Source organism: Silene latifolia, chromosome 1 (genome assembly GCF_048544455.1).
Source record: "Silene latifolia isolate original U9 population chromosome 1, ASM4854445v1, whole genome shotgun sequence".
Lineage (NCBI taxonomy): Eukaryota > Viridiplantae > Streptophyta > Magnoliopsida > Caryophyllales > Caryophyllaceae > Silene > Silene latifolia.
In genome coordinates, this window is record NC_133526.1 from 111,029,627 (window position 1) to 111,053,015 (window position 23,389).

General features: G+C 39.2%; 2 protein-coding genes across 2 annotated transcripts; both read left to right on the forward strand.

Moving 5' to 3' along the window:
• The first annotated feature begins 21,173 nt into the window (after window positions 1–21,173).
• LOC141653098 (uncharacterized) lies at window positions 21,174–21,707 on the forward strand. The gene is made up of 2 exons (XM_074460744.1): window positions 21,174–21,357; window positions 21,511–21,707. The coding sequence occupies exons 1-2, from the start codon at window positions 21,174–21,176 to the stop codon at window positions 21,705–21,707; spliced, it is 381 nt and encodes a 126-aa protein (XP_074316845.1).
• Window positions 21,708–21,929: 222 nt separating this feature from the next.
• LOC141653103 (uncharacterized) lies at window positions 21,930–22,460 on the forward strand. Its single transcript, XM_074460756.1, has one exon. It carries the CDS (start codon window positions 21,930–21,932, stop codon window positions 22,458–22,460), a length of 531 nt encoding a protein of 176 aa, XP_074316857.1.
• Window positions 22,461–23,389: the final 929 nt, after the last annotated feature.

Below are 23,389 nucleotides of genomic sequence, written 5' to 3' on the forward strand. Positions count from 1 at the left end.
AATCCATCAAACGCTACCGCACCGATAACTATTGAGTCATACCACAATGTTTTTGACGACGTTTGCTCCAACAATGATTTCGACACTACTAGAGAACTTCATTTTGGGATAGGTTCGGATGAAAACCTTAACTTCATCACTTCTACTAGACCACCTACTACTACTAGATCTCGTGTGAGCCCGTCTCAGGAAGACCGCCTCATACAATCTATAGGATCTTTGTCTCTGGAAGATAAAGATGTCAAAACTAGTGGGAGCTCAAGCAATCAAGTTCTTGCTTCCAAGGGCAAACGGTTCAATAAAAAGGGAAAGAAAGTGAAAAACTTCAAGCAAGTTAATGATGAGTGCCATTATTGCTATGGCATGGGACATTGGCTTAGGAATTGTCCCGTATATTTGCGAAATATAAGGGAAGGAATCATCGTTCCAAAAGGTAAAATTCCAAAGGAAATTTATGTTATTGATATAAATTATACTTCCACTACGACATGGGTACTGGATACCGGTTGTGGTTCTCACCTTTGTAATCATTTACAGGCTTTAAGAGACGTGAAGAGGCTTAGCAAAGGAGATGTGGATCTACGCCTTGGAAATGGAGCTCGAGTAGAGGCCGAATCCAAAGGAACTTATGTATTAGCTTTACCTAATGGATTTGAGTTGTATTTACATAATTGTTTTTATGTGCCTGCACTCTCTAAAACCATTATTTCAATCGCCATGCTAGACATGGACGGTTTTTGTTTTGTCATTAAGAACAATCGTTGTACTATTTCGAGGAATGATTTGGTTACAGGCCAAGCTTCTTCCATTAATGGCATTTACATTTTAGAAACCTCGAATCCGACTAATGATATCTATAACATTCAATCAAAGAAACTCAAATCAAGTGACCCAAATGAATCGTTCATTTGGCATTGTCGATTAGGTCACATAAACGAGAATCGCATGAAAAGATTAATTTCGACTAATGTGATTCACCATTTGATTTTCAATCATATGGAACATGCGAATATTTCCTTCTTGGCAAAATGACTCGAAATCCTTTTAGCGGTAAAGGGACACGAGAAAGTGAACTATTGGGACTCATACATACCGATGTGTGTGGACCAATGAGTATCACCTCTCATGGAAATTATGACTACTTCATAACCTTCACCGATGACTTAAGTAGATATGGGTATATCTATTTAATGAAGCATAAAAGTGAGGCTTTTGAGAAATTAAAAGAATTTCAAAACGAAGTAGAGAACCAATTGAACAAAAGGATTAAGGCACTACGATCCGATCGTGGTGGAGAATACCTTAGCCTTGAATTCGATTCACACTTGAAAAGTCATGGTATTATATCACAACTTACACCACCCGGAACACCACAACTCAATGGTGTTTCCGAAAGGGGAAATCGAACCCTACTTGATATGGTTTGATCCATGATGAGTCAAACCGAGCTACCAAACTCGTTTGTGGGATTTGCGATTCAAACCGCAATTAAATCTTTGAATAATAGTCCCATGAAAACAACCGAAAAGGCTCCATATGAGATGTGGACAAGAAGAGTTCCTAATATATCCTACATGAAAATTTGGGGATGTGATGGTTACGTCAAAACTAGGAACGACAACAAGCTTGCCCCAAGATCCGAAAAATGCATCATTGTAGGTTACCCCTTAACCTCTCGAGGTTACTACTTCTACAAACCTCAAGAAAACAAAGTGTTTGTGTCTTGCGAGGCTGTCTTCTTAGAAAGCCAGTTTATTTCTAAGAGACAGAGTTGGAGAAATTTTGAACTTGATGAAGTTCAAGAGTCACAAACCGAGGTAGAGACGCAAGAAGATGTTCCTTTGTCGTCTAGCACGGTTGTCCCTCTTCCTCTTAGAAGAACGGGCCGAGTTATTCGCCATCCCGATCGATATGTGGGACTTATCGAAGAAGATGGAACACTCGATGTGTTGCTTATAGAAAGTGACGAGCCCGCTACCTACAAGACCGCAATCTGTAGTCCAAATTCCTCCTTATGGCTTGAAGCCAAGAAGTCCGAAATGGATTTTATGCATGAAAACCAAGTTTGGGACTTGGTAGATTTGCCTAAAGGGGGAAGACCTCTTCAATGCAAATGGATTTTCAAAATCAAGAATGGCATAGAAGGACATGATGATGTCTACAAAGCTAGGCTAGTGGCAAAAGGATTTACCCAAGTCCAAGGTCTCCATTATAATGAGACCTTCGCCCCCGTAGTGATGCTAAGATCCATACGGATTTTGTTAGCGATCGCCGCATTTCACCATTATGAAATATGGCAAATGGATGTCAAAACCGCTTTTCTAAATGGGCATTTAGAAGAGGAGTTGTACATGATACAACCCGAAGGTTTTGTTGATTCTAAAAATCCTAACAAAGTGTGCAAGCTTAAGAGATCCATTTATGGTCTTAAGCAAGCATCTAGAAGTTGGAATCATCGATTCAATCACGTTATAAAGGAAAATGGTTTCACTCGAAGTGTTGAGGAACCTTGTTTATACATGAATTTTAGTGGGAGCAATGTTGTGTTCCTAATCTTGTATGTCGATGACATACTACTCATTGGAAATGATATTCCAATATTGTCTTCTGTTAAGAAGTGGTTAGGTAACCACTTCCAAATGAAGGATTTAGGAGAGGCACAACGCATATTAGGTATCCGGATCCATAGAGATAGATCCAAGAGGATATTGGCACTAAGTCAAGAATCTTATGTTGATAAGATTCTTCGACGGTTCAGCATGGACAAATCAAAAAGGGGTTTGGTACCTATGGTAACTGGGACTATATTGAGCAAGACTCAATCTCCCTCCGAACCCCATGATGTTGAACGCATGAAGATGATCCCTTATGCTTCCGCTGTTGGATCAATCATGTATGCCATATATGCACACGTCCTGATGTCTCGTATGCCTTAAGTATGACGAGTAGATACCAAGGAAATCCAGGTGAGAGTCACTAAATAGCCGTCAAGAACATTCTTAAGTACTTGAGAAGAACTAAGGATTCTATCTTAGTGTTTGGAGGAGACACCGAGCTACGTGTTAATGGATACACGAACTCGAGTTTTCAAACGGATAGAGATGACATGAAATCACAAGCTGGTTTTATTTTCATGCTCAATGGTGGTTCCGTTAGCTGGAGAAGCTTCAAGGAAGCTGTAACTGCGGATTCAAGAACGGAGGCTGAGTACATTGCGGATCGAAAGGCGCCAAGGAAGTCTGTGTGGATCAGGCAATTCACGGAAGGTCTAAGAGTAGTACCTACCGCCAATGATCCCATCACTCTCTATTGTGATAATAGTGGGACGATCTTCCAAGATAAGGAGCCAAAGTCTAGTAATAGATCTAGACATGTACTTAGAAAATATCATGTAATAAAAGATTTCATTGAAAGAAAAGGAAATTGCGATTTGTAAGGTTGGGACGGATGACAACATAGCCGATCCGCTCACCAAGCCTTTATCGCAGGCCAAGCATGATGGGCATGTTGCGTCCATGGGACTTAAACGTGTACCAAGTTTTTGTTAGATTTTGAAATGAAATAAAAAGTGTTGTTTTTGTTCATGTTCATAATCACATTTGTCTTTTATCTTTTCTTTATACGTTGTTACATCCAAACGGGTTGTAGTGACAATTGAACCCCGTTAAAGTGAACACGGATTAACATAGTATTTGCCCATAGTCACTTGTATGAGGTGACGTCTCGAAGTGACTAGAGTGTGGTGCGATTGATGGCAAGTTCAAGTGCCATAGAGTCATGTGAGATGACTACTCGATCACATAGGCAGACTGTTAGGAACACTTTGTCGGACCTTATGACAGCTTATAGAGTTCTGGTAAATTTATATAGCCTGGTCGTGGCAAGAGCTACTATAGTATTCTAATGAGTCGATTATTTTGACTAAAGACTATTCGCCTAAGATGGCACAGTTTCAGATTAACTTTGATTTGTGTTACTACGACCTTCGTAAATGGGGTCAAATGGGCATATTTTGGGTTATGATGGCTCTGGTTAGTCGAAGGTAATGAGTGCGATAGGAATTGTCCACCCCTAGTCAGGGTTATAACAATATCTCAGGGCCACTCGAGGAGTAATGAACTGGAAATGCGTGGCCACGCTCGGAAGATATCTATGGTAGATAAATCCGGTCAATCAGTTATTCTCCAGATCGAGGAAACCACTCTCGATATGATCACTTGCAAGTACGACCTGAAAGACACCTTGCATTGAGTGGGAGATAGTAATAGGACAAGAGAATTGGTGACGCACACTTATCGAGGACAAGTGGGAGATTGTTGGAATATGTGTCCTCCGACAATAGTGCGATCCTAACTGTCGATCATGATGATCACATGTTTAAAATCTCGTTTTAAAGAATACAATTGGGAAGTAATATTTTACTGTCAACTGGTCCACACATATCGGTAATGATTGGCTGACTAGAGTTTGACATTACTGTCGTGCGACGGTGGTGATCAGTTGATCCCCTTAGGTCATACCTAAAGGGTAACACTCTTAATTGAATATTTCATTGATCGTATGACGATAAAGGTTAATTAAATTACTTAAAATTGACGGACGATTTTGGAAGTAATATTTACGTATCTCATTACAATTTGATACGGTCTAAGTCATTGAATTGTTTTATTACTTAGATGAAATTATTGTTTAAGGAAACAATTGCATTTGGATGAATAATTTATTATAAATACAAGATGTTGTGATTTATAATTGGTAAATTATTTTGGTTCAAGTAATTATGAATTACTAAGTCGATTTTGTGTATGACGTATTTTTATTAATGTGTTGATTTTTAATATATTAAAAATGCATAACAATTTTACATGACATGTGACATGTGACAAATTGACAAATTGACAAAGATAAAATGAAGTCCATTTTATCTTAAGTGGACCGAAATTAAGAGGGAATATGGTGTTTAAATTATGTTATATTTTTGAGTGGAAAATAATATAATTACACCAAGCCATAGTCATGCAAGCCTATGTTTTCTTGGATAGAAAAAATTGACCATGCATTGGCTCTCTCTCTCTCCTTCCCACCGGTTTTTGAAGGACAAAATAGAGAGTTTTCTCTATCAATTTTTCATTCATAATTTACACAATATTTCTAGTATAAGAAATAAGAAAGCTCTCTATGAAAACTAGAGAAATAAAAACTCCAAACTTCTTCCTCTCTTAACCGAAAATTAAGAGACTAAAATAAAGATTTTTAAGTCAATTTTATTTAAAATTAATATTGTTCTAGTAATAATAATATTAATTTTATTAAGTTGTTACCTTGGGTATTAATCCTTGGGAGGGATTCTACACTTGAATCCTTGTTCTTCCATTTTGGAGTGCTCAAGAACAAGTAAGAAGGAGATCTTACTTGTACCCATAAAATCCGAAACATTCAATGTAAGATGATGATTTCTTCTTTAATTTAATTATTGTTTGCATGCATAAGATCAACATTTAATTTTATGACTAAATTATATCAACACATATATGAATATGTCAAGTAATGAGATATAGATTTCTAACACAATCTAAGGTAGATTCTTCATCCGAGATCGTCATAATTCCAAGAGGATTCTTTGTGTTATTAGGCTTACTCACGGGAGGGATAGGCAATCGTCCATCTTCGATCATGTCTTGGATAGCATGCTTCAACCTATAACAGTTTTCTGTGTCGTGTCCTTTACCCATGTGATACTCGCAATAGGCATTATCATCCCAGAATTTAGACTTCTTTTCTGGGTCAGGTGTAGGTCCTATTGGTTGGATTCTACCCCGTTTCATTAATCTTTTCAGCGCATTTATATGTGTTACCAATATTGGTGAACTTTCTCTGCGTATTGCTCTTCTTGGATGACTCGACGAGGTTGACATTGTCGTTCTTCCTAGTGGAACCGTAAGAATGACTTCCATCTGACGTTGAACCTTGATATCCGCATCCCACAGTTTTGGACAAGAGTCCTTTGCGAATATCGTCTTTGATCCTTGTACCTTGTACCGTTAAATGTTTGAAAGACTTGATGTTTTGGTACCTCAAGTGATTTGCATAGATAGGCCTTAAATTGTCCACGAACTTTTCCACAAGAGTGGCCTCGTCTGGACGCTCAACAAGTTGGGTACTAGTCTTTCTCTACTTACTTAGGAAGTTGGTGAATCCTTCTTTTTCATTTTGGGTAAGAACCTTTGAGTGCGCATGTTTACTTGAATCTCCGCATTATCTGCGTACTGTTTGGTGAACTCGATGGCAGCATCATCCCAAGTATAAATTTTCTTGTGGTCTAGAGAATAGAACCATTGTTTAGGAATGGTGTCGAGAGATGAAGGAAATATCCTTAAGAACATCTATGGCTTGATGCCTTTGATAGACATGTAATCGTTGAAAGCACGAAAGTGGTTTAGAGGGATTTCGTGCCCCTTGAATTTTGGGATGTCAGTCATGTTGAAGTTGGTTCATGTTGAAGTTGGTTGGTAGTTGGGCATTCACTGCTTCATACTTCCTGCTGTTTTCCCTGTAGATGTCATCTCCCTTGAGGTACATTAGTAGCTCTTCTAAGTACTGAAGACACTTTTCCGCTTCAGTAAGGATAAGGGGAGAATCGTTTTCAGGTTTCTCGAAGGGTGGAGGATTATCGGGCAAAGGGATGTTAGGAATAGGACCCTCCGCAAGAGGAAGTCTAGCTTCCACGGCTACAATACGGCCTTCGATTGTTTGGAGACGAGCATAGGCGACGTCTTGACTGGCTTGGAGACGGAGTAGTGCAGCCAAAACTTGATTATTACCATTACCTTCTGGTGGACCCTAGACGCTGGCTTCACTTTCGTTTGTTCCGACCATCTTGGACTGGAGATAAGAACCGATGACGAATCAAGACACAATCGACTACTATGCACACTTACTCAAACCAGAAAAGACTCGTGGAATGACTCAAAAGGGAAAGGACACGTGTGTGTCGTGTATGTTTTAAAAAAAAAAAAAAAAGAGAAAGTTGGTTTTGAAATGTTGTCCTAGACAATCATTGTGTGTGATTGTAGGAGTGTCAATTTTGAAGTTGATTTTTAAATTTGGTTGATTTTAACAGAGTGTCGACTTGATTTTGTTGACTTTTAGCTTTTAGGCCAATTTGAAAGATTTACATTTTTGCATTTTGAAGAAAGGTTTTGAAAATTTTGTCATGGTTTTGTTTACAAAGGTGACAACATACAAGTTACAAACATAAGCATAGGCATTATAACGGTATGCTGAGTGCTTTTAGAAGGGTTTTGGTTTAAAGGGTGGGTTGCCATACCAAAAAATCGTACCTTGGTCTGTGGAGAGTTCCTCGCCAAACATGAGTCGGGTCGGTTCCTAGTCCATTCGCTCGAGTAATGAAAGCTCTTTGATACAAACATGAGTAATCGTGGTATGGTTGACGTCAATCACTATCCATCTTTGGGCACAAATAGAAATTTGCACCATCCAGACGGGATGATTGGTCGAATTGGTTGGGTTAAGCCTAGGAAGGCTGGATAAAACAACCTAAGAAGGTCGAATAATGAAAACTAACAACGGTCTCTTATAAACTATTCCCTAACCTTGTTCAAGTTTCACCCTAGGTAACACTAGACTTAGCCTAAGTGTATCACCCCCAGCGAAGTCGCGAAACTGTGGACACAGCCATCCACGCAGCGTGCACTTGCGCGTTGGTTTTGAGGCGGCGGCACTTCTTCCATGGAACTACGGCGCGAGCCAAAGCACGTCATGGGCCATTACCGATTTGAAAGGCATTGAAACCGGTGAAAGGTTTGACAAGCCTGAATTTGTGGAGTCGCCACCAATTTTTATGGAAAATTGGAACCATTCGAATACTTCGTGCCATGTCAAGACACAAAGTAGTGACACGAACACTAAGAAATTCGTTACCCTTAGCATTTTATGTCTAGAATGACTCTCGTGATGCCAATGAACACGGGTGTTCACAGAGATCTTTTGTAAGGGGTAAGGGTAGGCATTAGGAAGCTCGTTTATTTGAACACCCAATCCACCCGCCTTGATAGCGGCCTCTACTAATGATCAGAGAAGTTATTTATACTTGATATGTTGTCAATTGTATGCATGCAATGCAACAAACAATAGGTTAATCCTAGCATGTGAGAATTTAGACTAAGTCGGTGGACACACAGTTTAGCAAATAATTGAGTCGAAGTTGGAGTTAGATTAATTACATGTGAATGCCAAGTAAATAAATCATACAAGAAATAAAGAAATACAACAATAAATAAAACATTGATTACAATAAATTGATTGAATTTACGTTATAAATATGTTCAAAAAGGACTTAAAAAGAAAATAAAATGGAAAAGAAAATTAAAACATGAGAATATGTCGAATTATAAGCGATAATACAAACAATAGTCGATTAGAAACCTAATTAGAAAGCTACGTCAAAATGAGAATAAGTTCAGAGGCATAAACCAGCCCTGAACAGGCGCTGCAACTGGTGCGTCCTCTGGAAGAGGCGCATCACCTGTTGCGGCTGTGCTAGAGCTGGGCTCTGACTGTAAAAGTCAGACCCGTGGGTTAGTTATTGTTCGTTAGTTGTGTTTGGTTGAAGAGAAACAATGCTCGTATTCATGGTAAGTTGCTGAGACCTGAGCAGGTGGTAAAACAGATTGCAGATGAAGCTCAAAGAAGGATTAAGTACAAGGCAGGAACTGATTTAAACCAGTTTGCTTTAGTTTGGTTGAGAAGTATTGGAATGTAATTTTGTTTTTCTTTTGGCTCTTGAAGTTTGTATAGGTGCTCCCTTAACTTTGTAATCCTTTTTTTGATATAATATTTACACTCACATTTCACCAAAAAAAAACAAGTTTGAATTTTAAGACGGATGAAAGCAAGAAAGAACAAAGTCTAAAAAAATAAGGAAGAAATATATAGCAAAGACGGATTCCAGGGACTTTATATGGATAAATCGAGTCATTAAAATCCGGGTTTGAATTTGTGACGAAAACCCACAAATATTAGTTACAAGGGATTTAAGTCATAAAATTATTGAAACGGATTTAATGATGTAATTTGGAAATTGAAACTATAAAAGATTTGGAGAAATAAAGAAGAAAAAACAGAAAGACGAGAAGATGAAAACAAACAGTGGCACAAGGAAGAAGAAGAAGAGCAGCAACTGATAAACAGACCCCGGAAGAGGCGCAGTAGATGCGGCTACTATTCGAGAAGGCGCATCAGTTGATGCGTTTCTTCTCGACGTCATATCGCTGTTGTTTTTATCAAAACGGTTTGAAAGTATGATTTTGAAAATGGGTTGAGCATATTTATGATATAAAATCTTACATTAACTATAATACAGAAAAAAAATACATAAAATTGGGATTATACACCCTCAGACTTACATGTTTGACGAAATGAGATCGACTAAGTTGTCGTTAGTGATTGCTTGACTCGATGTATGCAAGAAAGTGCCCTTAAAAAAGGATTTAGAACAAGTAGATTGATTGATTGAGTGGAGTTGGTCAAATTGGTCGGTCTATGCAAACGTGACGGGTACTCAGAATGATCTGAGCTTACGTGGTCGCAGAGAGCAAGCACGTAGGCGTCGAAAATAAGAGCGCGGTCTTAGAATGCAAAGGGAGAAGAGAGGAGCGGACACTCGCGTGAGAAATATGTGAGGCGGAGGCCTCTATTTATACTAATCACGTGAATGAATTCAGGATAAAGTAGGATTAGAAAAGAAATCCGGAGAAAATATGGGAACAAGAAAAAAACAGCCCAGGAAGAGGCGCTGTAGGAACTGCGACCTTTCCAAGAGGCGCAACTCCTGCTGCGTTTTCACGTGGGTGGTTTCCTCCTCAGCAGAAAATATTTCTGCGTTTTTAATTGGAATTAGGGAAGATGTATGCTTCCGTATTCCGCAAGGAAGATATTATCGTGGTAAAAGATAAAATTTAGAAATAATACTCCAGAAAATTCTAAAATATTCCGACTCAGTTTTAAAACGATTTTCGAAAATGGAAGCGGTTTTTTACCCGAACTCCAAATGTACTCTAATTACTGTCAAAACGACCGTATCGGCGGGTTCATGATGACCATGGGTTTGACTCGACTGTTTGAGCTATCACGTGTCAACGAACTTACGAAATGTCATAAATCGCTCCGCGTGATTAAACATGCGGCCCAATCATCACTGGGTGGTTGGCGGGAGGTGCAGAAACGAGGTGTCTACACTAAGTTTCTTTCTTTATTGTTACTATGATGAGTACTATCTCCGGCAATTGAGATGGTAGCACCCTTATATGCTAAGGTGATCCTCGGTAAGGCACTTTGGTATATGGGGGTGTTACAAAGTGGTATCAAAGCGACGATTTTGGAACTTAAAAACCAATGAACAAAATGAATATATGGCGTCTAAACCCGGGTAGAAATTGTTTGGAGCTACCGCAAAGGTTTGGGAGACGTCCTAAGACCACACTATGGCCCTTACAAGTTCGAACCGGTCACTATGGGGTGTGTCGTGGGATCGGTATATGTTTATGTCGTATTTGTGCTTTATAAAGTAATGTGCATGTTGAGATTGAGACAAGATGGTATGATTCGGTTTATGTGTTGTGAAATAGTTGAAGTAATAAGTATGGCATGATTTATAGGGTAGTAAGTTGTTTTACTTGTGTTAGTAATATGAGAATAGGATGGTTGTGGTGTTTCGTCACCGAACATAGTTAATTATGTGTGTGGAGACGTCATGCCAGCATGATTTGGCCGAGTGGAGGAGGTACTCGATCGAGTAAGGGGAACTCGAACGAATACCGGTTACTCGATCGAGTAAGGAGGGAGCTCGACCGAGTGAGGCTTACTCGACGGAGTACAACATGTACTTGACTGAGTATGCTTTACATGGGACTCTTATCAGTTTCTTGAAGTTGGGTACTCGACCGAGTAGCCTATGTACTCGATCGAGTAGCCTCAACTCGGCTGAGTACTTCCATGTACTCGACCCAGTACTGCTGCGGGTGGCTGTGTTTTTTGTTTTGAGCCGTAGGCAATATGCTTACGTTTATCTTTTATATATCAGCTCAAAAATGCTGTCAAAGAGGTCCCATGCGTACCTAAAGGCTTCGGGGATGACTCTAGATGAGGCTGCTTGGTTAATCGAGCAACAACACGCTCTTACTGAGGCTCTCAAGAATGTGGGAAAAGTGAAGGAAGTGGTCATTGACTCCACTAAAATGAGTACCACTATCTCTCGCTTTAACCCCTCTACCTATGAGGGCACAGAAACGCGTCACTTGCTCGAAAATTACCATCGTAATACGGAGAGTGTTCTTGAGGTGGTGAACTGTCTGGAGGAGATGAAGGTGGAACAAGCTGCATTCTATCTAAGGGATGAGGCTGGAGTGTGGTGGAATAGAGAGTAGGAGGGGCCTCGTGAGTATTATAAGAGCCGGGGTGTAGCTGCTATTCCATGAGCAGAGTTCAAGAAGGCTATGAGGGTCCAGTTTATTCCTGAGCACATTAGGAATAAGATGAGGGGCCGAGTTCAGCACTTTCTGTATGACTAAGAGCGTGACTGTGGTAGAGTATTTTAAGAGGTTCAATGAGTTAGCACCCTACGTAGATGATTTAGAGTTGAGTCTATTGACCTTGGCTCTTCGTTACTAGCAAGGGCTATCAGTAAAGATTTTGGAGAGGTTAACTGCTGGGGTTCTTAGGAACTTGAAAGATGTGTACGAATGAGCTGGGAATGCCAAGAGGTTATTCAATATGGCTAAGGAAGCTAGGGAGAAGCTGGGCAAGAAGAGGAAATCTGATAATGAGAACAACGGGCAATTGGGGTTCAAGTGTGGTAACTAAAATCAAGATAAGGCTTACTATGGAGGGTCCGGATTTAGTGGAGGGTCGTCTTTTGGTGGTCGCAGTGGTCGTACCAGCAGTGGCAGCTCCGGGTTGACGTGTTACAACTGTGGCGGTACTGGTCACAAGAGATATGAGTGCACTAGCTATGGGGGACTGGGTTTCCAGAGACAACAGCGGGGGAAGTTTTCTCAGGCACCGAGTCATAGCATGGCAAGTAATAAAACAGCGGGATCGTGGCCTACTCGGGGTGGTCAAGGCCACAAAAACAGTTACTTCAACCGTAATAATGGAGGGGCATACCAGCTACAAGGAGGTAATCCTAATCCGAATTCGGCGGCTAAGTCAATAGCATCAGCAAGCACGGTGTAGGGTGGAGTCCAAAAGAATAGTGGCAAGTTGTTCATGATTGACAAACAGGTAGCTGAGTAGGATGCGCAAGTCATCACTGGTACTTTTCTCGTTAATAATACGCCGACCTTTGTTTTATTTAATTCGGGGGCTACACATTCTTTTGTATCTAGGGGACATGCTTTGACTATGGGTTTGGGGGAGTACAAGTCTATAAAAGTTAACGTTGTCATATCGTCGGGAGAGTCGGTGTCTTGTGGAAGGTTGTATAAAGAAGTGCCTATGGTTATTGGGGAAGTTAACCTTGCGGTTAATTTGTTTGAGTTTCCTATGGGAGAGTTTGAGGTCATCGTTGGGATGGACTGGTTGGGTAAGTACAAAGCTAGTATAGATTGCCATCAGAAAAAGGTGACTTTGTGGGGTCCTAAGGGAACTAGAGTATCTTACCAGGGATTTGTGGTCAGCAAAAGCCCAAGGCTATTGTAGCTACAACCTTGAAATCTTACCTGAGGAAGGGGTGTCCCATGTTTCTTTGTCACATTCGGGATATGTAACACCCCTATTTATTTAGGAGCCTTTAGCTAGACATTCCCAAATAAATAGGATTGTTACCATCTCGGTTTCCCGAGGTAGTGAATAACAAAGTCCAACTCACTAAAGTACTTTAAATTAAAACTTAATGATTACATGTTAATTACAATTCAGCAAACTAATCTTAATATAAAATACAATACAACTCGCAGCGGAAATAAATAAATAAAGTGATACAATTGTTCTATGTGATCTAGACTTCAACTATGGTCCAAGTCAAGCTCTAATCCCATTGCTCCCAAGTCAGCTAATCTTTAGTACCTGTCAAATCTGCTCCCCATAAAACGGTTCACCGCAGGTGTTCATGAATACACAGTCAACCGCGAGGTTGAGTAAGAATAAATACTAACAACAAAAACATACGATAACAATCCAATTTCCTTTTTACATTGCACAATCCCTTGACAACATGCTCCTCCCTTTTTCTTAGCACACTTAAGCTAAGTTCTACTCGTTACACTTAATCATCCCGCCAATCCCTGGCCGGGGCAGCCTCAACCCGAAGGTGAGTAAACACGCACTACATTACCAAAAGGTAATATATGTCTCAACATATAGTTGATTAATATCCACCAGATGGCCTGCAGACCAATCTGGGGTCAGCCTCGAGTAAACACGATAAATATCATCTGCCAGAATAAAACTGTTCAACCACTCCACATTACTATAAGTAATGTCTGCCAGAATAAATCTGTTAATACTACAACAATACTCCACCGCAATAACCAACATATACAATGTAATTCTCCCTTCCAACAGTTACGATATGATTAACAAACATATGCAATATAAATCTCCCTTCCAACAATTACGATTATATCAACCAACACAATTCACATATGATCAACTCACTTTAATATAAACCATCCAACAAACATTAACGAGTAAAAATTGAATAGGTTTTATACCTACCTGATAAGCAATTCCAATTAACCAGCTCAAGCAATCCAATAAATAAAGCACACGAACCCGATTAACAATTCTTCACAAATCGTCACCAAACAAAATATTATAATTCAATTATTTATTTACTTATCCACTTTATTATATTTTTAAACTATATTTTAATTATATTAATTATATATACTAATTATGCATCGATTAAATTAATTATATTTTACGCCGATTTATTAATAATTATAACATGAGTTTCCAAAATAAAACCCGTCTTAAAGATAAAGCCAAACTCAACAACCACCCATGTAAAACCCGTCACAAACACCCCTCATAAAGCCCACCATACCCGACACCACAAACCCCCACCGTCAACACCCAACCTGCCACCTCCTAGCCCACACCATGACTCACCCAACCACCCTTTTACCACCTATCAAACCACCACCAGCAGCCTAAAAACCCGTGCCCTAACACCCTCCTCCACTCGCCATCAATAACCAAACCACCACCACCACCGTGTATAAAATCTACCACCGCGACCACTACAGCCACTCCCACACCCAACGGCCACCACCACCGTCACCCTTGGTCTACGACGGTTCTAATGGTACCCTCCATCCTCACTCACGGTCAGAAACACAACCACAAGAACCATCCTAAAGCACCCATGACACTACCTCTGTTTTCCCTTGTTTACCGCCACCACCAACACTAGCCGCCACCTGCCGCCACGCCAACACCACCAAAGTGGTTGACTCAACCACCCCAACACAAACCCTCTATACCTAGGTCACGACATAGCCAATTAGGGGTTCAATTACACACTACAGTCACCCACGACCTAACCCGCAACACCCCCTGACCAGCCACCTTTAGCCACCCCAAAAACCACCCTAGCAAGGTCCACGTCGGTCAAATAAGGTCAGGTCAGAATCTCGGCAATCCAAGGTTTCTCTAGGTCCAAATCTCGAGGCCTATGGTGGTCTAGTTATCGAGTTTTAATATCGCAAAGTGTATACATAAGATCGTCTGAAATATTACCTTGAGGCGAGAATAAAAATTAATTCTTTTGCTTTTCTCTTTCTTAATTCCGTTCTTCTTTCCTTTATATTTCTTCCCACTTATTTTATAAATTATTTCACAGATTATTGTGTATTTATAGTCCCGAATTAGAGAGCATATGACATTGATTAGGAAACGAAGAACTATTTCCTTATTCCAATTATTATAGGAATAACTAATATAATTAATATTATTACATATGTTAATCTTACCATAGCTAGGATTTCCTCATACAATATTTACTAATTTATTATTGCCATAACTTTTATTATTATAATTATTATTATTATTATTGATATAATTATTATTACCTTTACATATTATTATTTCCATATTATATTATTATTAATTCCCGATATAAATCCCGATTACACTCATACCAATTTACTAAATTTCGGTCCAATTAACCAATGGCACACGGCCCACACTCGATTATTAGCTAAGCCCAATTCACGACTTGGATTATTAATTTATTAATTAATTATCGTCTTACTTGTAATTATTATTAGAAATGCCTTTAACTAATTATTAAATTACATAAATTATTATTAAAATACGGGGTATTACAGTCTTCCCCCCTTAAAATGAACTTCGTCCCGAAGTTCGCCCATAACTACTACCACAACACTCATAGACATTCTCATAACAAAGCATCATCCAACACAATTATGCATATTACGATTATCAATCATGCCAATCTTATCACAAGGTGTCACAATAATAACCCAAAATATTCGTAGTATTACATTCCTTCCCCCTAAAAATAAACTTCGTCCCCGAAGTTCGAAATAACAAACAATAGGAACAACCAAATCCTTGTTGAAATGCCACAAAATCAAGAACGCACACCGTAACACAAGTCAACTATTATTTCAAACACAACTCCAAGTAATGATTAAATGAATAACAAAATCTTTGATTTTCTTCCAAATAACAAACCACATCATATAGGATATTCGAACTAAACTTTACTTAAACTTAAACTTCTTACTTTATCTATCGACGAATACATTGCCAGACTAAATAATAATCTCTAACAAAATACGCATAATTGTTTAGTTAATCTTTTCTTAATAATGACATCTAACTACAACATGGATGTAATTAATGTGAACATATATATAGGCTTAGGGAGCACATTCCGCATATCACTAGACATGGTAATCTACTTCTCATAATTTACAATATCAAATTATCAACGTGCAAAAGATAAGAAACAAAAACTTATACTTTTCAAGGCTAGGAAAACATGTTATAACTTCTAAAAGTCATAAATAAATAATAACTTAATTACTCTTTGAGAACTTATACTTTCTAGAAAATACAGATAGTTAGTAAATTAGACAAAAAGAATCAAGTCAAAAACCCATAAGGTCAATTTATAATGCATTTTACAAATTGTTTGGTCGAAACAGAAATTTTACAGCAACTTGTCAGAAACTTAGGTCAAATTGTAAAAATCACTATTAATTGTCAAAACTTTAAATTGAGACTTGGCTCATCAATTTTAAAACTTAAATGAGTCTATTAAACAGTGGAGTTGGAATTATAACAAATTATTAAGTAGTTTTTAAATGGCAAATTTTACAAAAACATGCGCGAAAACATCACTGTACAGGAAGATACTGACCACTGTCTACTAAAATATTTATTTCTCCTAAACCATATATCATTTAAGCATGAGACCAGTGGCATATAAAATATAACTCACAAGGCTATCCCACATAAATATTCCGTACAAGGATTTTAAGCAGGCAGTAAATGGAACTCAAAACAATAAAGAGTAAAATTTCGAGAAATCCACCAAAATCGCATTCTTCACAATTTCACGCAATTCCTTTAACACTTCACATATTAATCATACCCACACTTCCCACATATATGCCAACATACTTCCCCATATCAACATGCTCATAATAATACGTAAAAGAAATCATATCACATCCCTTCACTGTAAAGACAAAGTTACGTCCCCGTAACCGCAATCGCAAATAAAGACATCATGCATGCAAGGCAACAAACTTTCAAGGCAAAATAAGCAATATTACTTTCAAATTAGCCCACACTCTCAAGTATCCTCTCAGGTTTCCCGGTTCAAAACTGGAAGGGCCAAAGTACGAATTAGGCGCGCTTTCCTAACGGTACTAAGAGGGGCTCCTAACAGTTTCTACCCGGGGTTCATTTTATTTTGACACATCCTAAGTTCATTATTATTCATTAGTTAGGCCTGGGGATCGTTTTGCTTTGATACCACTTTGTAACACCCCCATTTATTTAGGAGCCTTTAGCTAGACATTCCCAAATAAATAGGACTGCTACCATCTCGGTTTCCCGAGGTAGTGAATAACAAAGTCCAACTCACTAAAATACTTTAAATTAAAACTTAATGATTACATATTTATAACAATTCAGCCAACTAATCTTAATATAAAATACAATACAACTCGCAGCGAAATAAATAAATAAAGTGATACAATTGTTCTATGTGATCTAGACTTCAACTATGGTCCAAGTCAAGCTCTCATCCCAATGCTCCCAAGTTAGCTAATCTTTAGTACCTGTCAAATCTGCTCCCCATAAAACGGTTCACCGCAGGTGTTCATGAATACACAGTCAACCGCGAGGTTGAGTAGGAATAAATACTAACAACAAAAACATATGATAACAATCCAATTTTCTTTTTACATTGCACAATCCCCTGACAACGTGCTCCTCCCTTTTTCTTAGCACACTTAAGCCAAGTTCTACTCGTCACACTTAATCATCCCGCCAATCCCTGGCTGGGGCAGCCTCAACCCGAAGGTGAGTAAACACACACTACATTACCAAAAGGTAATGTCTGCCTCAACATATAGTTGATTAATATCCACCAGATGGCTTGCAGACCAATCTGGGGTCTGCCTCGAGTAAACACGATAAATATCGTCTGCCAGAATAAATCTGTTCAACCATTCCACATTACTATAAGTAATGTCTGCCAGAATAAATCTGTTAATACTACAACAATACTCTACCGCAATAACCAACATATACAATGTAATTCTCCCTTCCAACAGTTACGATATGATTAACCAACATATGCAATATAAATCTCCCTTCCAACAATTACGATTATATCAACCAACACAATTCACATATGATCAACTCACTTTAATATAAACCATCCAACAAACATTATCGAGCAATTCCAATTAAGCAGCTCAAGCAATCCAATAAATAAAGCACACGAACCCGATTAACAATTCTTCACAAATCGTCACCAAACAAAATATTGTAATTCAATTATTTATTTATTTATCCAATTTATTATATTATTCAATTATATTTTAATTATATTAATTATATATACTAATTAAGCATCGATTAAATTAATTATATTTTACGCCGATTTATTAATAATTATAACACGAGTTTCCAAAATAAAACCCGTCTTAAAGATAAAGCCAACCCCAACAAACACCCATGTAAAACCCGTCACAAACACCCCTCATAAAGCCCACCATACCCGACACCACAAACCCCCACCGTCAACACCCAACCTGCCACCTCCTAGCCCACACCACGACTCACCCAACCACCCCTTTACCACATGTCAAACCACCACCACCAGCCCAAAAACTCGTGCCCTAACACCCTCCTTTACTCGCCATCAATAACCAAACCACCACCACCACCATGTATAAAATCTACCACCACGACCACTAAAGCCACTCCCACACCCAACGGCCACCACCACTGTCACCCTTGGTCGACGACGGTTCTAATGGTACCCTCCATCCTTACTCACGGTCAGAAACACAACCACAGTAACCATCCTAAAGCACCCTTGACACTACCTCTATTTTCCCCTATTTACCGCCACTACCAACACCAGCCGCCACCTGCCGCCACGCCAACACCACCAAAGTGGTCGACTCAACCACCCCAACCCAAACCCTCTATACCCAGATCACGACATATCCAATTAGGGGTTCAATTACCCACTACAATCACCCACGACCTAACCCGCAACACCCCCTGACCAGCCACCTTTAGCCACCTCAAAAACCACCCCAGCAAGGTCCACGTCGGTCAAATAAGGTCACGTCAGAATCTCGGCAGTCCAAGGTTTCTCTAGTTCCAAATCTCGAGGCCTATGGTGGTCTAGTTATCGAGTTATAATATCGCAAAGTGTATACATAAGATGGTCGGAAATATTACCTTGAGGCGAGAATAAAAATTAATTCTTTTGCTTTTCTCTTTCTTAATTATGTTCTTCTTTCATTTAGATTTCTTCCTTCTTATTTTATAAATTATTTCTCAGATTATTGTGTATTTATAGTCCCGAATTAGAGAGCATATGACATTGATTAGGAAACTAAGAACTATTTCCTTATTCCAATTATTATAGGAATAACTAATATAATTAATATTATTACATATGTTAATCTTACCATAGCTAGGATTTCCTCTTACAATATTTACTAATTTATTATTGCCATAACTTTTATTATTATTATTATTGATATAATTATTATTACCTTTACATATTATTATTTCCATATTATATTATTATTAATTTCCAATATAAGTCCCGATTACACTCATACCAATTTAATAAATTTCGGTCCAATTAATCAATGGCACACGGCCCACACTCGATTATTAGCTAAGCCCAATTCACGACTTGGATTATTAATTTATTAATTAATTATCGTCTTACTTGTAATTATTATTAGAAATGCCTTTAACTAATTATTAAATTACATAAATTATTCTTATAAATTATTATTAAAATACGGGGTATTACAAGGATAGTCGATCGGAGGAACCTACAGCAACTGAGATATCGGTTGTGGACGAGTTCGTAGATGTTTTTCTAGATGAGATTCCAGGGTTACCGCCAAAGAGGGACACCGATTTTAGTGTGGAGTTGAAGCCGGGAACGGGACTTATATCTAAGGCTCCGTACCGGGTGGCGCCGAAAGAATTGGAAGAGTTGAAGAAACAATTGGATAATATGTTAGAAAAGGGGTACATTCGACCTAGTGTAACGTCGTGGGGAGCACCAGTGTTGTTTGTAAAGAAGAAGGAAGGTAGTATGAGTTTATGCATCATGTTACGGTGAAAAACAGGTATCCGTTGTCGCAGATTGATGACTTATTCGATCAGTTAAATGGAGAGGGGATGTTTTCCAAGACCGATCTGAGGTCGGGGTACCATCAATTGAGGATCCGAGATGAGGATGTTCCTAAGACAGCTTTCAGATCGCGGTATGGTCACTATGAGTACGTGGTAATGCCTTTTGGGTTGACTAATGCACCAGCTGCATTGATGGATTTGATTAATCGGATCTTCAGTCCTCTCTTAAACCAGTTTGTGGTGGTCTTCATTGACGATATCCTAGTCTATTCCAAGACTAAAGAGGAACATGTGAAGCATCTACGATTGTATGCTAAGTTGTCCAAGTACGAGTTTTGGCTGGAGAAGGTAGCTTATTTGGGCCATGTAATTTCAAAAGATGGGTAGTCTGTGGATCCTAGCAAGATTGCAGTAGTGTCAAACTGGGAAGCGACAAAAAATGTAGCTGAAATTCGGAGTTTCTTAGGCTTCGCTGGTTACTACAGGAGGTTTGTGAAAGACTTTTCTACCATTGCTAGGCGGATGACAGCTTTGATGAGGAAAGAGAACCGTTTTCACTGAGATGAGAGTTGTGAAAAGGCGTTCCAAACTTTAAAAAAGCGTTTAACTACAGCTCCTGACTTAGCACTACCTGAAGGAAGTGAGGACTTTGAGGTCTATACTAATGCTTCGAAGAATGGTCTAGGTTGTGTTTTAATGCAGAATGTGGAAGGTCATCGCTTATGAATCGAGGCAGCTGAAAACTTATGAGGAGAACTACCCTACTCATGACTTAGAGTTCAGAGCCATTGTGTTTGCCCTAAAGATTTGGAGACACTACCTCTAAAGGGGCAACATTTAAGGTGTTCTCATATAACAAGAGTTTGAAATACATTTTCACTCAAAAGAAGCTGAATATGCGACAGAGGAGATGGATGGGGCTAATAGGGGACTATGATATGGAGATAATCTACCATGAGGGAAAGGTTAATGTTGTAGTTGACACGTTAAGCAGAAAGAGTGTGCATTCCTTATGCACTGCTTTGTCACTAATGCAGCAGAATGATGAACTGCCTAAGATGGGTATATATATGATTCGCCAAGGGGACACCATCGGCGATTTGACAGTGGAACCAGAGTTTTATGTTAACTTGAGGCAGACACAATTGCTTGATCCTAAAATTCAAGAATGGAGAGAAAAGATAGACAACAGCAATATGTCATGATTTTCGCTTCATGAGGATGGGAGTGTTCGGTATGATGGTTGATGGTGCGTTCCTGAGGATGCGGAGATGAGAAAGGCGGTCATGACTGAGGCTCATTGCACTCCTTATTCAGTGCATCCGGGTGGTGACAAACTGTACAAAGACTTGAAAAGGACCTTTTGGTGGCCCGAGATTAAGAATGATGCCGTGGCGTTTGTAGCTAGATGTTTGACTTGTCAGAGGGTCAATGGTGAACAACGAAGACCGCAAGGTAAGATTCAGTAACTTGAGGTGCCAGAGTGGAAATGGGAATCTATTTCAATGGATTTCATTTTGGGGCTACCGAGGACTCAGTAGAGCAACAACATGATTTTGGTAATTGTGGAACGATTGACCAAGTCACTTCATTTCATTCCATTGAAAGATACATGGAGCAAGCTGCAACTGGCTAATGGTTATCGGAAGCATGTGGTAAGGTTGCATGGGGTACCGAAAGACATAGTGTTAGATAGGGATGCAAGCTTTATATTACGATTCTGGCAGGAATTGCAGGAGTTGATGGGTACTACTTTGAAGATGAGTACATCATTCCATCCTGCGATTGACGGACAAACAAAATGAACTATAAAGACCTTATAGAACATGTTGAGGGCTTGTGTTATGGAATTTTGTGGTAGCTGGGAATGTAGGTTGAATTTGATCGAGTTCTCATATAATAACAGCTAACATACTAGTATTGGAATGGCACCTTTTGAGGCCTTATATAGACGGAGGTGTAGGAGTCCCATTTTTTGGGATCACAATGCGGAGGCTATTGTTCTAGGATCAGAAATGGTATAGGAGATGGTTGAACAAGTGAAGTGGATTCGGCAAAAGATGAATGCGGCTCGGGATCGGCAAAAGAGTTATGCGGATTTACATTGTCGAGCGGTAAAGTTTCAGGTGGGTGACCAGGTTCTTTTAAAGGTGTCACCTATGAAGAGTGTCATACGATTCGGCAAGAAAGGGAAGTTAAGTCAGAAGTACATTGGACCGTATGAGATTCTAGATTGTGTAGGCGAGGTGGCCTTGCCATCGGCGCTTGATCGGGTGCATAATATTTCTTATCTGTCTCAACTTCGGAGGTATATGACTGATCCTTCTCACGTACTTGAGGTTGTACATATTGAATTTGATGAAGCACTTACTTATGTCGAAACACCGAAAGAAATCATGGATCGAAAAGTGCGCAAGACAAGGAAGGGCGAAACTGTGTTACTTAAGGTGTTGTGGTTTAATCATAAGGTTGAAGAGGCTACATGGGAAGCGGAGGAGGCTATGAGAGAGTGTTATCCTCATCTTTTCGATCAGGTATGGTTGGTTACGTGGTCATAGCCGGTTTCTTTTAAGAGGGGGAGGAGATAATTGCATGTGTTTTGGGATAGTTTTGGGATGTTTATTGATGTTTCATAAGTTTCGAGTCAGCTGTGAGTTGTTTTGAGTCGCTTTAGATTGTTTGGTCTTGTGGTTTTGCATTGTGTCGGACTTGGGTGAACTTCGGGGATGAAATTCGTTTTAAAGAGGGAAAACTGTAATACCACAGGTTTCTGATCATGGGTAACTCGGTCAAGTAGGGCTTACTCGGTCGAGTTGGCTATCAAGGGTGTTAAGGCCGGGTTCTGGAACGTCGGAACTCAATCGAGTATGTTTGTACTCGGTTGAGTTGGGCTTACTCGGTCTAGTACGTTCTCTACTCGGTTGAGTTGCCAGTCTAATGGGGTTTTATCCGCAGTTTTGATTATAATAATTGGAGAAATATATAAAGACGCCTCATCAGTTCTTAATCATTTTCTTAATCATTCTTTTAAAACCTAAACTACGTACAACTTCTCTAATCATTCTAATCATTGCTAAGCCAGATTTAAGGGGGTTTTACATCTTTCTTTCGCGTCGATTCATCGGTAAGCATCGTACTTTTGTCTTATGGTCATATTGTTGGTGTTGTTAAACCCTAATAAAATTTATTGGGGGTTTAGGGTAGATTTTTATTATATGATGTATGTATAGGTGACGAGTTCGTAGAGGAGCCTTTCTGATTTTGTTGGTGTGATTGTTGGATTACGAATATGGTAGGGTTTCCTACTCAGCTGGCTGTATAATCTCATTGATTGTTATGATTGATTGTTGGCATGTGATTGTTGTTGGAATTGATGGAGTTTGGTTGGTTGGTATTGTTGTTTGGATATTATTGTGGAACTATGTCGGGAGATGGTTCCATACCCATGTTCGCCCCTTGTGACTTCCGTCACAAAGGGGATGTGCAT